Raw genomic sequence first — 13,987 nt, 5'->3', positions numbered from 1 at the left:
TGGTGTTCAGAGGACCTGCCGGGTGTGGAACCACTACGGTTATGGCATGCGGTTCCAGCCATGTCCAGAAACGCAGGTCCTCTTAAGAAGATGTCCATGACCCCACCCCGTCCTGCTAGTTGCAGTACCACATGCCGGTGGTGTTGTCTGTGAACACCTGCACTAACTTCCCCTTGACACAGGGAAGAAATGCTTTCAATGCTAGCCGGATACAATGGAGCTCCAGCAAGTTGATGTGGAGTCCGGACTCTGCCGGAGACCAGAGTCCTCTGATCTCCACCTCCCCCGGATGGCTGCCACATTCCAGGAGTGATGCATCTGCCACTACTGTCAGATCTGGTTGGTGAAGAGAGAGGAGTCTGCCTTTGACCAAATTGCGGTTCATCAGCCACCACGCAGGTCTTTTACAGTTCCCCCTCAAGATCTGGATCATATCAGAGATATTCCCCTGATGCTGCGCCCAATGGAACTTTAGATCCCACACCAGAGCCCGCATATGTCATCTGGCATGATTCACCAGCAGGATGCAGGAGGCCATGATGCCCAGCAGCCTCAGAGTCATTCTCACCGAAATCCAGGACAGAGTCTGAAACATTGGCATCATAGCCTGAATATCCGGGATCTCCTGCTCAAGAGGATAAGCCAGGAATAGCACAGTGTCCAGAACTGCTCCGATGAAAGGGAGCATCTGAGAAGAAGTCAAGTGTGACTTTGGCACGTTGACAGTGAACACCAGAGAATGCAGGAGGTCCACTGTAGTCTGAAGGTGGGAGATGACAGCCTGGGGCAAGCCCGCCTTACGTAGCCAGTCGTCGAGGTAAAGGAAGACTGAAACCCCTAACCGGTGCAGATGAGCTGCGACCACCACCATCAACTTGGTGAACACCGAGGGATGCTGGTAAAAAGGGGAGCATGGTGAACTGAAAGTGCTTGTGGCCTACCTTGAAAAGCAGGTAACGTCTGTGGGCAAGCAGGATAGGGATGTGAAAATACACATCCTGCAAGTCCAACCTTACTAACCAGTATCAGGGCTCAAATGATAAAAGTGTTACTAGACCAGCAGGCCGAGTAACTTAAATAATCTACTTGGCCTAACTGTAATGTAATTGACCTGTTAACGGGTCTCAAATTGTGTGATCCTAGGCAAATAGTTTACAGAGTCACCTTTTTCTTCATTCTCACACAATTGCACCTTCAAATTTGAGCTCACCATTTCTGCAGGACAAAAAACGTCTTTTGTTTGATTAAGTAGACTAAAGTTTGCTGCATGCATCACAAGAATCTAGCTCAAATACCCATGACGTCTAGCCCACACAACCTAGGACTTCCTTTAGTTTACTAACATTGCCATCAGGGCAGGAGTGTTTCTCAGTTTGTTTAAACACTCAATATATTACTAAACCATGATGTGGTAACATATTGTCATCGGCACACAGTACCTTTCAAAGAAAAAGGTACTGGTATAAAAACCTCTCCACTAATTTGCAGCTTTACTGATAAAAATATATATATATATGTAGTGTATTAACAAGCTTTGAAAATTGGGTTTCAGAAAACATATCCTTTGCACATCAACACAAAGAATTCTGATTTGTTTTCATCCTATTAAAACATTTTTTTCATCACACAGAAATATAAAAAGGGCTTTCACAACTACTGAAATATATTTTGAAATGCTTGCACAGTTAACTTAGTCATTTAAATGTTGTGTTAGGAGAAACCTGACACCCTATAGCCTTTTATTTTACATTCTAAGCAGCAGGTCACACAGTTCACCTTACAAAGGCCTGGAACTCTGCAGTCAGAAGGAAAATTAATTGTAAGAAACACTGACTTTTGGCCTCTGTTTGTGAACACAGAGCAAATGTGACGTAAGAACATGATTTTAAGGCATCTTTCATTGCCAATTTCCAATTGAACAGCGCACCAGTTTAGTGTCAACTCACCAGAAGGGCCGAAAAAGTATTAAAAATAGCTCGACCTGATCAAATAAGACTCACCAATGTGTGGTCGAGTGGATTTTTCAAGCCCTGAGTAATCTTGGTCTAGAGCAGAAAAGACCTGAGCCAAAGTGTGCATCTTGAACTTCTCCTTTTTGAGGAAGAGTAACACTTCGGAGGTCTAATATAGGGCAAAGACCTTTGTTCTTCTGGGGAATCAGGAAGTCGATGGGAATAACAACCACTGCCTACTTCTGATATTTGAACTCTCTCTATAGCTCCCTTGGCCAAGAGAGCTGTACCTTCCTCTTGGAGCAAAGACAGATGATCCTCTGCCAGCCGTTCTTGTGTTAGCAGAATTGGGGGAGGGAAAGACTGGAAAGGGAGAGAGTAGCCCCTCTGAATTATCTGCAAGACCCATTTGTCCGATGTGATGCACAGCTAGTGGAGGAGATGATGTTGGATTCTCCCAACAACTGGGCACCCTTGGTCTTGCAGGATCAAATTAGGAGGGCTTAGAGGTTGCAGCTGCCAGGGGTGGGAGTTGGTGGTGGATGACTTCTGGCTACCAGACCCATGGGGTCGGAATGCACTGCATACACGTCCTTGCACAGCTTGGGAAGACCATGGGGTCGGAATGCACCGCATATACGTCCTTGCACAGCTTGGGAACATTTTGCAGGACAGTGGCTGGCATAGGGCTGGCGTGGTAGCAAGTCCCTTCCGTAGCCAAGAAAGGGTGAAAGGGAGACTGGGGGGCAAGGTGTCACTGAGAGGCCCAAAGACACGGCCATAGCCCACAAGTCCTTGAAGCGCTCCAGCGCCGAGCCCGCATTTCCTCCGAAGAGATGAGTCCTGTCAAAAGGCAATTCCATAAGGTTGGCCTCAACATCATCCCAAAAAAGTCTGACGTTCTCAGCCAGGCATGGCGCACCAAGGCCACTGTCAAGGAAACTGCTCTGCACAAATAGTCAGTTGTGTCTAAACCACACTTAATGGTGAACTTCACTGCGAATGGGGTGTTGGGTGAAGAAACTAAGATCACCTGGGACGGGGAGATGGGGAATTGTCCTGTTCACAGGAGCCCCTCTGCTGGCCTTGGACCAAGTACCCAGCAAGACATCAGTCAGTGCTTCATTAAAGGGCAACTGAGATCCGGATGAGGAAGAACCACGCTGAAGCATTTCCGTCAAGAGGTTAGTCCTGGCCAACACAGAGGGAAGTTTGAGGTCAAGGACATCGGCTGCCCTCTTCAGCACCATTGCATAAGATGCTCCCTCCTCCATAGCCACGGTAGGTGGAGAGAGCAAGACAGTATCTGAAGAGGTGTCCTGTACACTGGCATCTTTTAGTTTCTCAAACCAGACCAATGAAGTTGGGGTCTGTAACTGGTATTCTAAAGGATCCAGTGACTCCTCTTACTCTTCCCCCCATGCCTGGCTGCTCCAGAAAATGCTCAGGCAATGAATGACCTACGAGCAATGGGTCCCGCTGGCATCGGAATTGGCATCAAGCAACGCCATTCTGACTAAGTTGCCGAGAGAGGAGAATGGGATTAGCGCCACCAGTGGGCAGCAGGAGCATCGGCGTCCGGATCTCTGCTGGAGACGGTTGTGATGGCACGACCGGCGCAGATCAGATCCATGAGACCCTTTGCAGCTGGCAGCATGGAACCTGATATGGCCTCCTCCATCCCTGCGGGGCCCAAAGGCGGTCCAGAGTTGTCGGCCTGCTCAAATACGTGGCGCATGGCCTGCTAAAAGTCCTTTATTTGAGCGGGGGCCACTCCGGCTCCCAGAAATGGGGGGAGGCGCGGAGTTACACCTGATAAACGGCTCTGCAGAACCGTGCCTGGAATGCTGATGTTCCTCACTCGTCGTGTCAGGCGACGGACAAGATAAAGTCGAACACCGCTTCAACACCTTTTTTTCTTCTTTTTCTTGTGCCTCTTTTCCAACTGTCCCGATGACATCAGGTGAGAGGAAGAGGACATGGGGCTGATGGAATGGTCCCGCGCACTTCTCGATCGGGAATAAGACCTCCTAGGAGTCATGCAAACTGGCGCAGGAGATTCAGTCAGGCGTGCCTTTGGTGCAAGAATGGCATTTGCCTCTCTGGACGCAGTGTAAGCTGCAATCAGCATGTATCTGACGTTGGCATTAGAGATGATTTTCTCCTCTTAAACTAACTCCTTACCTCTTTTTCAGGGTGCCACTGGCAGATGTTTAATCTGATGCTCAATCTCCTCCTAGTGGTACCTGTCAAATCTGGACAGCAAGTACATTGAATTAGCGATGCATTATTGTGCAACAGTGCTAGCAACTACCTTCTTGTCAGCTGGGGCAATTTTTCCTTGTCTGGTGGTGGAGTATCCCGGTGCCATGTTCCTAGCTATATGAACAACTAGGGAATTAGGTGAAACACAACCCTTTACTTACAAGGCATCATCTGTTGCAGCCTAGTACTTCTTTCTACTCTACCCTTGTTTTTACTGGTTTTCGTTCTTAGCTGTACACTTGGTCATGCTTTTCAGAGTTGCGAGAAATTAGAATGAAAGCTTAGTTTTCAACAGCATCTCCCTCAGGAAGGCACCTTTCTCCTCCTCTACATGTAAACTTTGTGGTGGGTCAGCTACCCTTTGGATGATCACGTTATGCTGAAATCCCTACTTCAAAGAAATACAGTTTGCAACGTCTGTACCCAACATAACAAGCCAGGAGCGTGATAAGCAAGTTATCTACAATAGCACATGGTGCAAATCCATATATTGAACTATTATAATGGGGAAGATTTATGCATTGTCTGATAGATTACTTGTTTATGTGAAAGAATAGGATAATGGTAGCCTTTTAAAATTAAGAATTCTTTTAATAAATGAGTTCTACACAGCAATGTGGCTCAAAGGGCATTTTCTACTGCTTTTATTTTTTAGGTCTCACCTACTAGACCACTATTGCACTGTCTGTTGTGAGACATATTGTTAGCTTACAGTGGGCTAGAGCCAATACTGCTTACCATTGATTAGCTTCTTTGTCACTCATTAGCTTACTTCTAATTAGCATGTGTGAGACTTTCCTCCTTTACTTCTGTTTGTCCCTCACACGGAGCATTACTATGTCCTTATACTGTTTGCTTTTTCAGGTGCTACGTTTTGTTTTGTTTACGCACTTCACAACAGTTTGTGTTTTCTAGCGTGCTTTTCCTCCCCTCCATCGCCTGAGTGCTTTCCTCCCCCCCGAGGTGCACGTGCCTCTGTGTGTTCCTCCCACTCATGTTGCTTTCTTGCCTGTCTGCTTCCCCCACTCCCAGCTTCACATTGCTCATTTCCCCTAACCAACCCGCTTCCTCCGTGTTGCTTCCAGCCCCTCTGGCTGCTTCAGCACCCACTGCCCATCTTGTTGCTTCTGTGCCTCCACCCAACTCTGTTGCTTGCCCCACATCCGCTCTGTCCCCATCATGCCTACCACACACTTTCCACATAAAAAAAACGAATGCTTTTGCACTTTTTTCTGGTTTTGTTTTTGCCAGTCCAAGTGGGACTGTTAATAAAAAAAAGACCACAAAAGCACAAAAAACTGCCTCTGACTAAGGGCCTGATTTAGAGTTTGTAAGATAGGTTACTCCATCACAGACATAACGAATATCCTGTCTGTCATATTACGATTTCCATAGGATAAAATGGAATCTTAACATGGCGGACAAGATATCAGTCACGTTTGTGACAGGGGTAACCCCATCCACGAACTCTAAATCAGGCTTAAAATGATGATAGGATTTTTTTTGTCTTATTTCACCATGCAGCATTGGAGACTCTAAAAAGTATAAGCAAAGTCTACAGGTCCCAGAGGGGAGACATATTGGCTCAGCCAATGCTGGTTATATTTTGTTGATTTCTTTAAAATCGAATCAGACACCAAGTATTTACATAGTCATTTTTTTCTTATTGTTACACAGAATTATTTCTTTACTCGAAAAAATTGTCTGGGATCCTGAAGATGCCCAAAGATTTCCTAATGTTAATTAATGTAAATAAAGATTATCTAGATTGTCACAGGTACTCACCTCTACTCCCATCCACTGCTCATCGTGGGCAATATTTGTGAACCCTTCCACCACTGGCTCAGGGCATTGTAAGTTTGCATGTCATCAGGAGTCATGCTGGCCAGGCTAGCAGCTGTAACGTGTGCTGCCCAGTTGTTACTTTCACTACCAGCCTAGTCTATCCTGTACCTGTGCGAGCACTCCAAAAGCAGTGATCATATACATCAGCTGAGTGGCAGGCTGCAGCAGGATTCAAAAATATACTACATAAGTCGTGGATCCTGGAATTTGAGGCTCTTGCGCATGATTCGTGGATCTACTTCGGGATTCAACAAGGATTCAAGGATTGACAATTACAGGAAGGATTGTTGATAACACGAAGTCTTGGCTTGGGCTCTGCTTTTCACCTGCATTCTTCTGCTCTGCTCAACTCTTCACCTGTGCTCCTAGCTGTCCAGTTTAGATAATCTTCACAACAAATGTCAAGAACATCTTCCAAAACATTTTCTGCTTGCAGCACCAGAGTCTCTTCAAAGATTTTCTTTGCATGCCTGCAATTATCTGAACTCTCCCAGAGGCATCAGGTTAATGATAGTGAGGGAGAGTTAAACAGTCCTTGTTTGAATTGTGGGCCTTCTGTTGGGCACCTGTACTGTCCCCAGTACCTATGTACTGGTATTATGTCACACCCTCAAACGTGTGCTGTAACAACTGTCTCTTTGAATGCTGCAGTGTTATATGCAGATCGTGGGAACCTTTGTTTCTGATTAGTGTCTCAAATTGTGGAACATTAACTACTACTATAGGGCATCAGAACAAGACCAGTCTCATTAAGATTCTTTATGCTCTAACAAGAAAGAAGTACTGTGCCACTGATATGTGTTCTATAGTGAATCAGTTTCTAGATAAATCTAGTGTACGTCTCATTTCAGGCAGAATGTAAAATCGATGTATATGAAAAAATATGTGTATTCAAAACTCATGCAAGAGCTTAGGGATCAGGAGTTTGGGGTTCTGCTTTTTTTTTTTTTCATAGTGAACAGACGGCAGAAAATCAGAACAAACTTCCACCTGATGGGACAAGCTATGTGACTACGAACAGAGGATGTCTCAAGTGTCTTTTCCATGTCCCCCATTTCCCTTCTTCGTTGCTAGTGCGAGCACAGTTCTTGGCATGTTCAGCACTGCAGAAAAGACAACACACGGGTGGGTTCCACACTGTTCCCACACACAGAAACATTCAGATCTACGTGCTAGTGGTGATTTGAGTTATATAAATGGTTGAGTGGTACATGTAAGATAGCACTACGCATACAATAACATAACAAGAGAAGCGATACTGCACACAATTGCTGCACTAGTCAAGGGCATCAACCAATGGGAATTGATGGAAGGAGCACAACTGCAGTCACGGGAAAGGGAAGGGTAGTTTGATCAAAATGGGATGAAATAAAGTAAAGCATTTTAAAATGAAAATGTAATAAGGATTCATGAATATTTCTAAAACTATTGTTTCAGACAATTGAGAATGAATCTGTGGAGAATTTAAAATGGCAAAAGATTAGTTATTCTAGGATGTAAACAGACCATACAAGCCCATTAGGTTTTCACGTGTTTGAGATCAAATTCAAATGAAATATATCATCAATAGATTTCCTAATTTTCAATATAAAATAGAAGCATGTTTAGTTCTATCACGTTAAATGTATGAATGGGCATTCCTTAGCAATTTACTTAAGCATTTTTTAAATAAATTTTTTGGCTATCACAATATACTTCCATCCCGTTAGTACCATACAATTACTTTGGGATAATCAAAAATAATTGTGAACCACTGAACAAAACAATCCTTGCTTTATCTTACCTTTCTAAAAAATGAAGCAGGTGCCATTTCAGCTCCATTTAATGTTCTTAGAAGAAACATGGGCCAAGATGATGCATTCATGCGGAACCCTAAAATATATGGAAACATTAATCTTGTAAGGCAGCCTTCTAATTCACCACCATCAAGGATGAAATCCTTTTTGATGTGCTGTATGACAATTTCATATGTTTGTCCTGTTTTGCATAAAACAATTAATATAATTAAAAATGATGAAATCCCACTAAAAAATATATTGTTCTAACATTAAAGACGTAAAGTGCATGTGTTACTCTACAGTGATTCCCACACGCAGTTCAACTCTTCATCCCAGTCCATACCCCTTGAGGTTGAGACCATGTCAAAGAAAAGACAACCAACAAGAACGTACCTGGTGGAAGGCAGGCCACAGCAGTGTCGTTTTTTCCTCTGTTGCAGATGATCAGTTGGACCCCTCAGGATCCTCCTGAACCCGCCATGTGAGAAGAAAGTAGGGAGGCTGGGGTAGTAGACAGCTACACAGGCTTCTGCTCAGATGTGGAGCCTAGGACTGCAGCCTTGTTCAGACCCCTCACTCTTACAGTGTGTGTCCATTCACACAGTAAGTCTGAAGGAATGTATAATAATCCCTGCACATGTATACTCCGTATGTGTGTGCGTGTGTGTGTGTGTGTGAGAATGAACGAATGAGGGAGCATGTTTGGGTGAAGGTTTGATTGCGCTGGTGTGTGGGGGGGAGGAGGAAATGGGTCAGAGTTGTGCGTTCTAGTCGTAGGAAAACTGCTGGAACGATCACCGCACCCCAGTAGGTGGGAAAGTCTTAAAACTTGATCTCAGTCAACAAGGCTAAATTGGGGAGCACATCACCACACCCTTTGATGCTGTGCAAGCCATTTAATGGCTGAAGATGAATGTGTTGGTTAGGGGATAAAATCCTGGGCTAAAGGTTAGGAGTATGTGATCACTCCTCACCAGCAACCCATGGACAGATCTGAAAGGAGGATATACTACATTTTATATAGCATTTTCCTGTCATCATTTTATAAAGCATGAGTGCTAGAACAAGAGGTAATGTGCGTCTCTTACCCCTGAGCCTGCATGGCAGACAGTGCTGTCCAGCCATGCCCCACTTCTGAGTCAGATCAGGCTTTCAGCATATTTACATACGTTAGTGGACTAGACCGTAATTATCATAACTTAATGCAGCAGAGTCCATGAACCAAGAATGCTGCCTCTGGAATCTCTTCAAAGCCTGCGAGAGACAGATCTTCACACTCAAATTTAACTCTGAGAAATCATTCATTAAGCAAACTGTCAGTGTTTGAGTAGAACATTATATTGTGCATATCCTAAAAAAAACACTGTACAGATTGACACTAAACCGCAAAAAATAAAGTTGGACAAAGGCCTTTTTCCAGCATGCTGTAATTCAGTCAAGTATTTTTTCCCCTTGGCTTAAGCACAAATTTCTATAAGACTTTAAATACCAAACACACATTTAGCACCCACCACCATCCCCCCTCTATGATATCTTATTAAAAGAAAAAAATGCTCACACCGCTACAGGTAAAACTGGATTCGTCAGCTCCCAGATGAAGCCAAGATAGCAATGAGCACATTCCAAAGTTCATCTTGAGAGCAGAGCTTTAAGATTCCACCCTACACAGGCATATAAGGTACGAAAGGAGTTACCAGAGGGATGTGTCAGTGCAAGGAGGTATGGATAAGGCACACTGAACAATTGTTGGAAAAAAATCCCTTGTTGGTAATGGTGTTTAAGAAGAAGATGTTGCAGGTTTAGTTGTATCGGAGGATTACAGTCTTGACAGGGGAAGATATTCACATATCATCTGAATCTGCAAAATATCCTTTGCTGGAAAACTACAAGTTGTAGCAAATCTAAAACAACATTGTTCCTTTGCTTATGCAGTGACTTGAAAGTTTCAAAAACTACCAAACTGGTACTATTAGTGAATGATAAAACTGTGCAGCATCTTTGCGGCATTTCTAGATACAAAGGAATTTACACATCAGAACAAGATGACTTAGCAGATCTCACTGTGATAGAAATATATGGAACAATGTTGTCCAACTCTATCAGAGGTGTCACAAATGGAAGTCAGAACTGGAACCCGTAAATGCGCAATGAAAATTGTGATGCATGGACATCTGAACCCAAAAAGGTACCAAAATCAAGATAATTAAGGATAGCCAGAGGGCAACAACTAGCAGACACTGCGGCCCTTTTAAAGTTCTCATAGTCACCCTTCCTGCATTAGAATGAAGGGAGCAGAAGATAAATGTAGAAATCTGGTAGTTGTATTACATAGCAAGTTCATCTAGCTATTGACGATGACAGCACTTGTTTATGGACAGAAATATCTATGGGTTTAGTTGGCATCCCTTGGCAGACTGAAAGTGTTATTTTGTTCAATTAAGCTATATAGAGCGTAAAACTGGGGCAACATCTCGACTTCAAAACATTAATAAGCTCCCTTGATCTAATAGCAGTCGTTTCACCAAGAAAAAGATAGGAGGCCAGAGATATAAACTTATGAATTTGATGTGAATAGAGAACGCCAATTTCAAAACCCAACTGGGAGTAGCAGAAGGTGTCTCAGGCAAAAACTAAGGTAGCAAAGATGCATTGTTTTAATTATTTACTAAAGCACGGAGTGCAGTTTGTTTAGAAGCACTCTTTGAAAAGGGCTTAGAGGTAACTGAAATTGGAGGTTGAGGAAATGTCCACGCCAGCCTGCAAGGTCCTGCTTTCTATTTCGCAACTGATATATTCACAATATTAATGACTATTCACATTACGGTGAATAGACAAACAGAAAGAGACACAAGACCCCACCCATCCATTTCATCTACTCTTCCACTTCATACTTTAAAAATGCTATATTAGCATATTAGCATATACTTAAAGCGTAATTAACAGCAAAAATGAGACCCCATAAGAAAAAATAACTCATAGTTGAAGGCCTTCAAACAAGGACCCAAGTGCTCTGTAATGCTCTCTGGCTGTGCAGAAATGAGAACTGAGGTTTGTTCCTGAGGCAGACAATTGTGGGAGCTGGAAGGTTGGAAGCCTTCTAGGGGCAAGCCTTTCTACACATGTCCAACCTAGGCATAGTAATGGTTAAAGAACAGTCTTTTGTTTTTTATAAATCAAACTAGTCTGCATTCAACAGTATGCAGCTTGGAGGCATTGGCCACTTACAAAGTTGAAGCAGCTGAGTTTGAAGGATGGGGTCAGCTCCACACGTGATGTGAAAGGCACATTAAAGAGGAGAGGTGTAATAAAGGGTCCTTGAGTTACTCCTGCATTCACAGAAATAGGGTCATAGCAGAAGAAGCATGAGATGGAATATGAATGGTGCCTTGGATCCCTACAAACGTTAAGAATACAATGCATAGTGGGGTGAAGGATTACATCAAAGGGAGCAGAAAGATTCAGTAACATGACCGCAGGCACTCCATTAGTCAACTATAGTTTAGATGCGGTCTTGATTTGCAATTAATGCAAGATCCATGCCCCATCTAGGAGGAATCCTCCCTCCAACTCAGAGAGATGATCATTCAATTTCATGTAAGATGACATTCAAAGAAGAAATATATGCAGCTCTTTCAATCAGCTTGCCTACAAGAGGCCCATTGCAGATTGGCTCACATCTAGGAGTGTTGGGGTGGAGTCTTCTGCATCTAACAGAAAGGGTTCGGGCCAGAAATGAAGCTATTACCAGAATATGCTGTCTCCAAAAAATACTTGCGGTCTCTAGCTATGATAGCAGCTGAGTTGATAGGGATGCAATTTAATAAACGGACAGGGGAAGAGTCAGCCTGTAACCTCAATGCAAGTCTTTTGTGAGACTGGTAAAGCGCTCAACAGAAACACAGCTGAAAAATAGTCGTCTGTGATTACGAATGGATTGACAGGACTGGGGTGAGGAGTGGCTAGGGCTGAGGTCGAGGTTGGTTTTATCTTCATAGTATCATTTCAGGTCTTTGAAGATGAAGCGGCGAGCAAAGGAATTAGACAGTTTTTCTATGTCACTAATTTGGAATGTTGAACATTCTAGGTTGAGGAAATCCGTTTTAATCTTCTAAAGATTTATGGCTGGAAATTGAGCTCCATAAATTCGACGGGAGTTGTAGGGATTTGAAAACTGCAACAGTGTAACTTCTTAAGTGGTACTACAGTCTCAATTTACCCTTAGGCTTGGAGTGGTTTGTCTTTACTGGTGCCTCTCCCGGTGATATTTTGTTTGATGTGACGATTTTCACTTTTTAAGTTATCCAACATTCTGCCCACATCTGTGAGAGACAGTGGTGATCTTAGCTGGGAAGCTATCAAGGATTGGAGTAAACCATAAAAAAGGTGTATTAAACTGAGATTGCCATGTCATTAAACAATGGCAAATGGAAATGAAGGCAGACGAACATAGGTCAAGTCGCTTCCATGGTCTGAATGATGATTTAGTTGTTGTGGCTGGTGATGCACGTAGGTGGACACTAAAAAAAGATTCTAGCAAACTCAGTCCAAGTTATATTTGCCAGCCCCTGAGCCGGGCAAAAATAGCATCCAGGATAAGTCCAGCCACATGAGTAGGGCTGGCAACACTTTGAACTAGATTCAGCAGATTTAGTCTGTTAGAAGTTATATGGGAATTGGCAGACCAAGGTTCTGAAGTACACCAACCCAAGTATTCAAAGATGGGTTTAACATGACCTCTGAGGCTAAGTTCAGGGAGAGGTCAAGGATGTGATTTTGTAAGAGGAAGGTCTGTAGATGAGGAGAAAGTGAAGGATGACTAAAGAATGACTGACGGATGATTGAAAACATTGCGAAAGCAGTGATTCACATTCTGGAGAGTTGAACATTGTCTTCGATTTGATAGGCCTGTTCTTAGTGAGTGAGAGGCTCAGCTGGTATTGATGTGGGTAGGTGTAGAGTCATTCTCAGAGTCTAGTAGGCTGAGAAATGCCATTACAGTTTAGGAACAATAGGGGAAGGAAGTGATGTTCAAGACAAGAAGGGTAGGTTAGACGAGTCGGTGCCTAAATACAATTGAGGAAACAGGTGGGGTCAGACAATGAATGAGAGACTGCCGGAGCAAGGAATGTTGAGATAGGGTGAGAACGGTAATGCAAGTTAAAGAGCCAGAAGGAGTGGATTTATTAAAGGGTTTCTAGGTTGCAGAGGTGTGAATAAGAGGTGGAGGAGTGAGTAAGTAATAGAGGGGAAGTAAGAATGTGCTGGACGAAGTAAAGTGCTTTACATAGAGATGTGGAAGAGAAGAGTGTGGGGAAAGTTGCTGGGCGATGAGGAGAAATGGGCAAAGGATGGTGACATGAAGGGATGGGTTGGACTTTAAGTGAGGGTGGCGTATTAAAGCAAATAGTAGGTTCGTCATTTGCAGAGGTAAGTGAGGGTGGCGTATTAAAGCAAATAGTAGGTTTGTCATTTGCAGAGGAAAGTTGGCAGGAGCACAGCAGTATTTTGCATATTTATGTTGGGATGTTGACAAGGTTACATGTAAATGCAACAGAAAGGTCAGCTATTAGGACTAGGTGCTGTGTTGAAACAATTACAACAGAGAGGCCTGATTAGTCACTATTTTGAGTTGTTCTTTTGATATCTTTGTTTCATCACACAAGCCATATGATTAGCAGCGATAGATAACAGCATGAGCTGTGACTGATCTGAACAGCAGAGGATAGATCTGGAGCATCAGAGACTCAGCTACCAAGATCTAGGACTATTCCCCAAATTCAACACTGTTTGGAGTTCAGGATTGGTAAAAGTTTTTTTTGTTGAAAGCAGTGGGTGATCGTCTACCAGAGGATGCCAGTGGCAGTCAAATATAAGTTCAAGGGGCTATTATATAGTTAGGGGCTGCGGATAATTGTAGAAAGGTTGAAGTGGCATAATCTGGCTTTGTGGATGAATCAATTAATATATATCAGTCTTCATTTTGAGCTGCGACAACACAGATAACAACCTTGTAGGGACAGTGAAGATTAAAGACCATATAAATATTTCACTAGGGATAGGTAATCTTACCTCTGGAGCATCAGAATCATAGCTACCAGAGGCAGCAAGAGGTATTTTTAGAGAGAAGTAGACATTTCCACAATACTT

At 43.3% G+C, this 13,987-nt stretch overlaps 1 protein-coding gene across 5 annotated transcripts in view; it reads right to left on the bottom strand.

Annotated features, from left to right (window-relative positions):
* The window catches only part of SCML2 (Scm polycomb group protein like 2), a 685,095-nt gene that overhangs the window by 404,723 nt on the left and 266,385 nt on the right, over positions 1-13,987 (bottom strand). For all 5 annotated transcript variants that reach the window (XM_069204521.1, XM_069204522.1, XM_069204519.1 and 2 more), the window contains one exon: positions 7,846-7,934. In XM_069204521.1, the coding sequence (XP_069060622.1) occupies positions 7,846-7,934 (89 nt within the window). The remainder of the gene's footprint in view (positions 1-7,845; positions 7,935-13,987) is intronic.

Source organism: Pleurodeles waltl, chromosome 8 (assembly GCF_031143425.1).
Source record: "Pleurodeles waltl isolate 20211129_DDA chromosome 8, aPleWal1.hap1.20221129, whole genome shotgun sequence".
NCBI lineage: Eukaryota > Metazoa > Chordata > Amphibia > Caudata > Salamandridae > Pleurodeles > Pleurodeles waltl.
The sequence above is the reverse complement of the archived record's forward strand: the minus strand, read 5'-3'. Positions and strand labels throughout refer to the sequence as shown.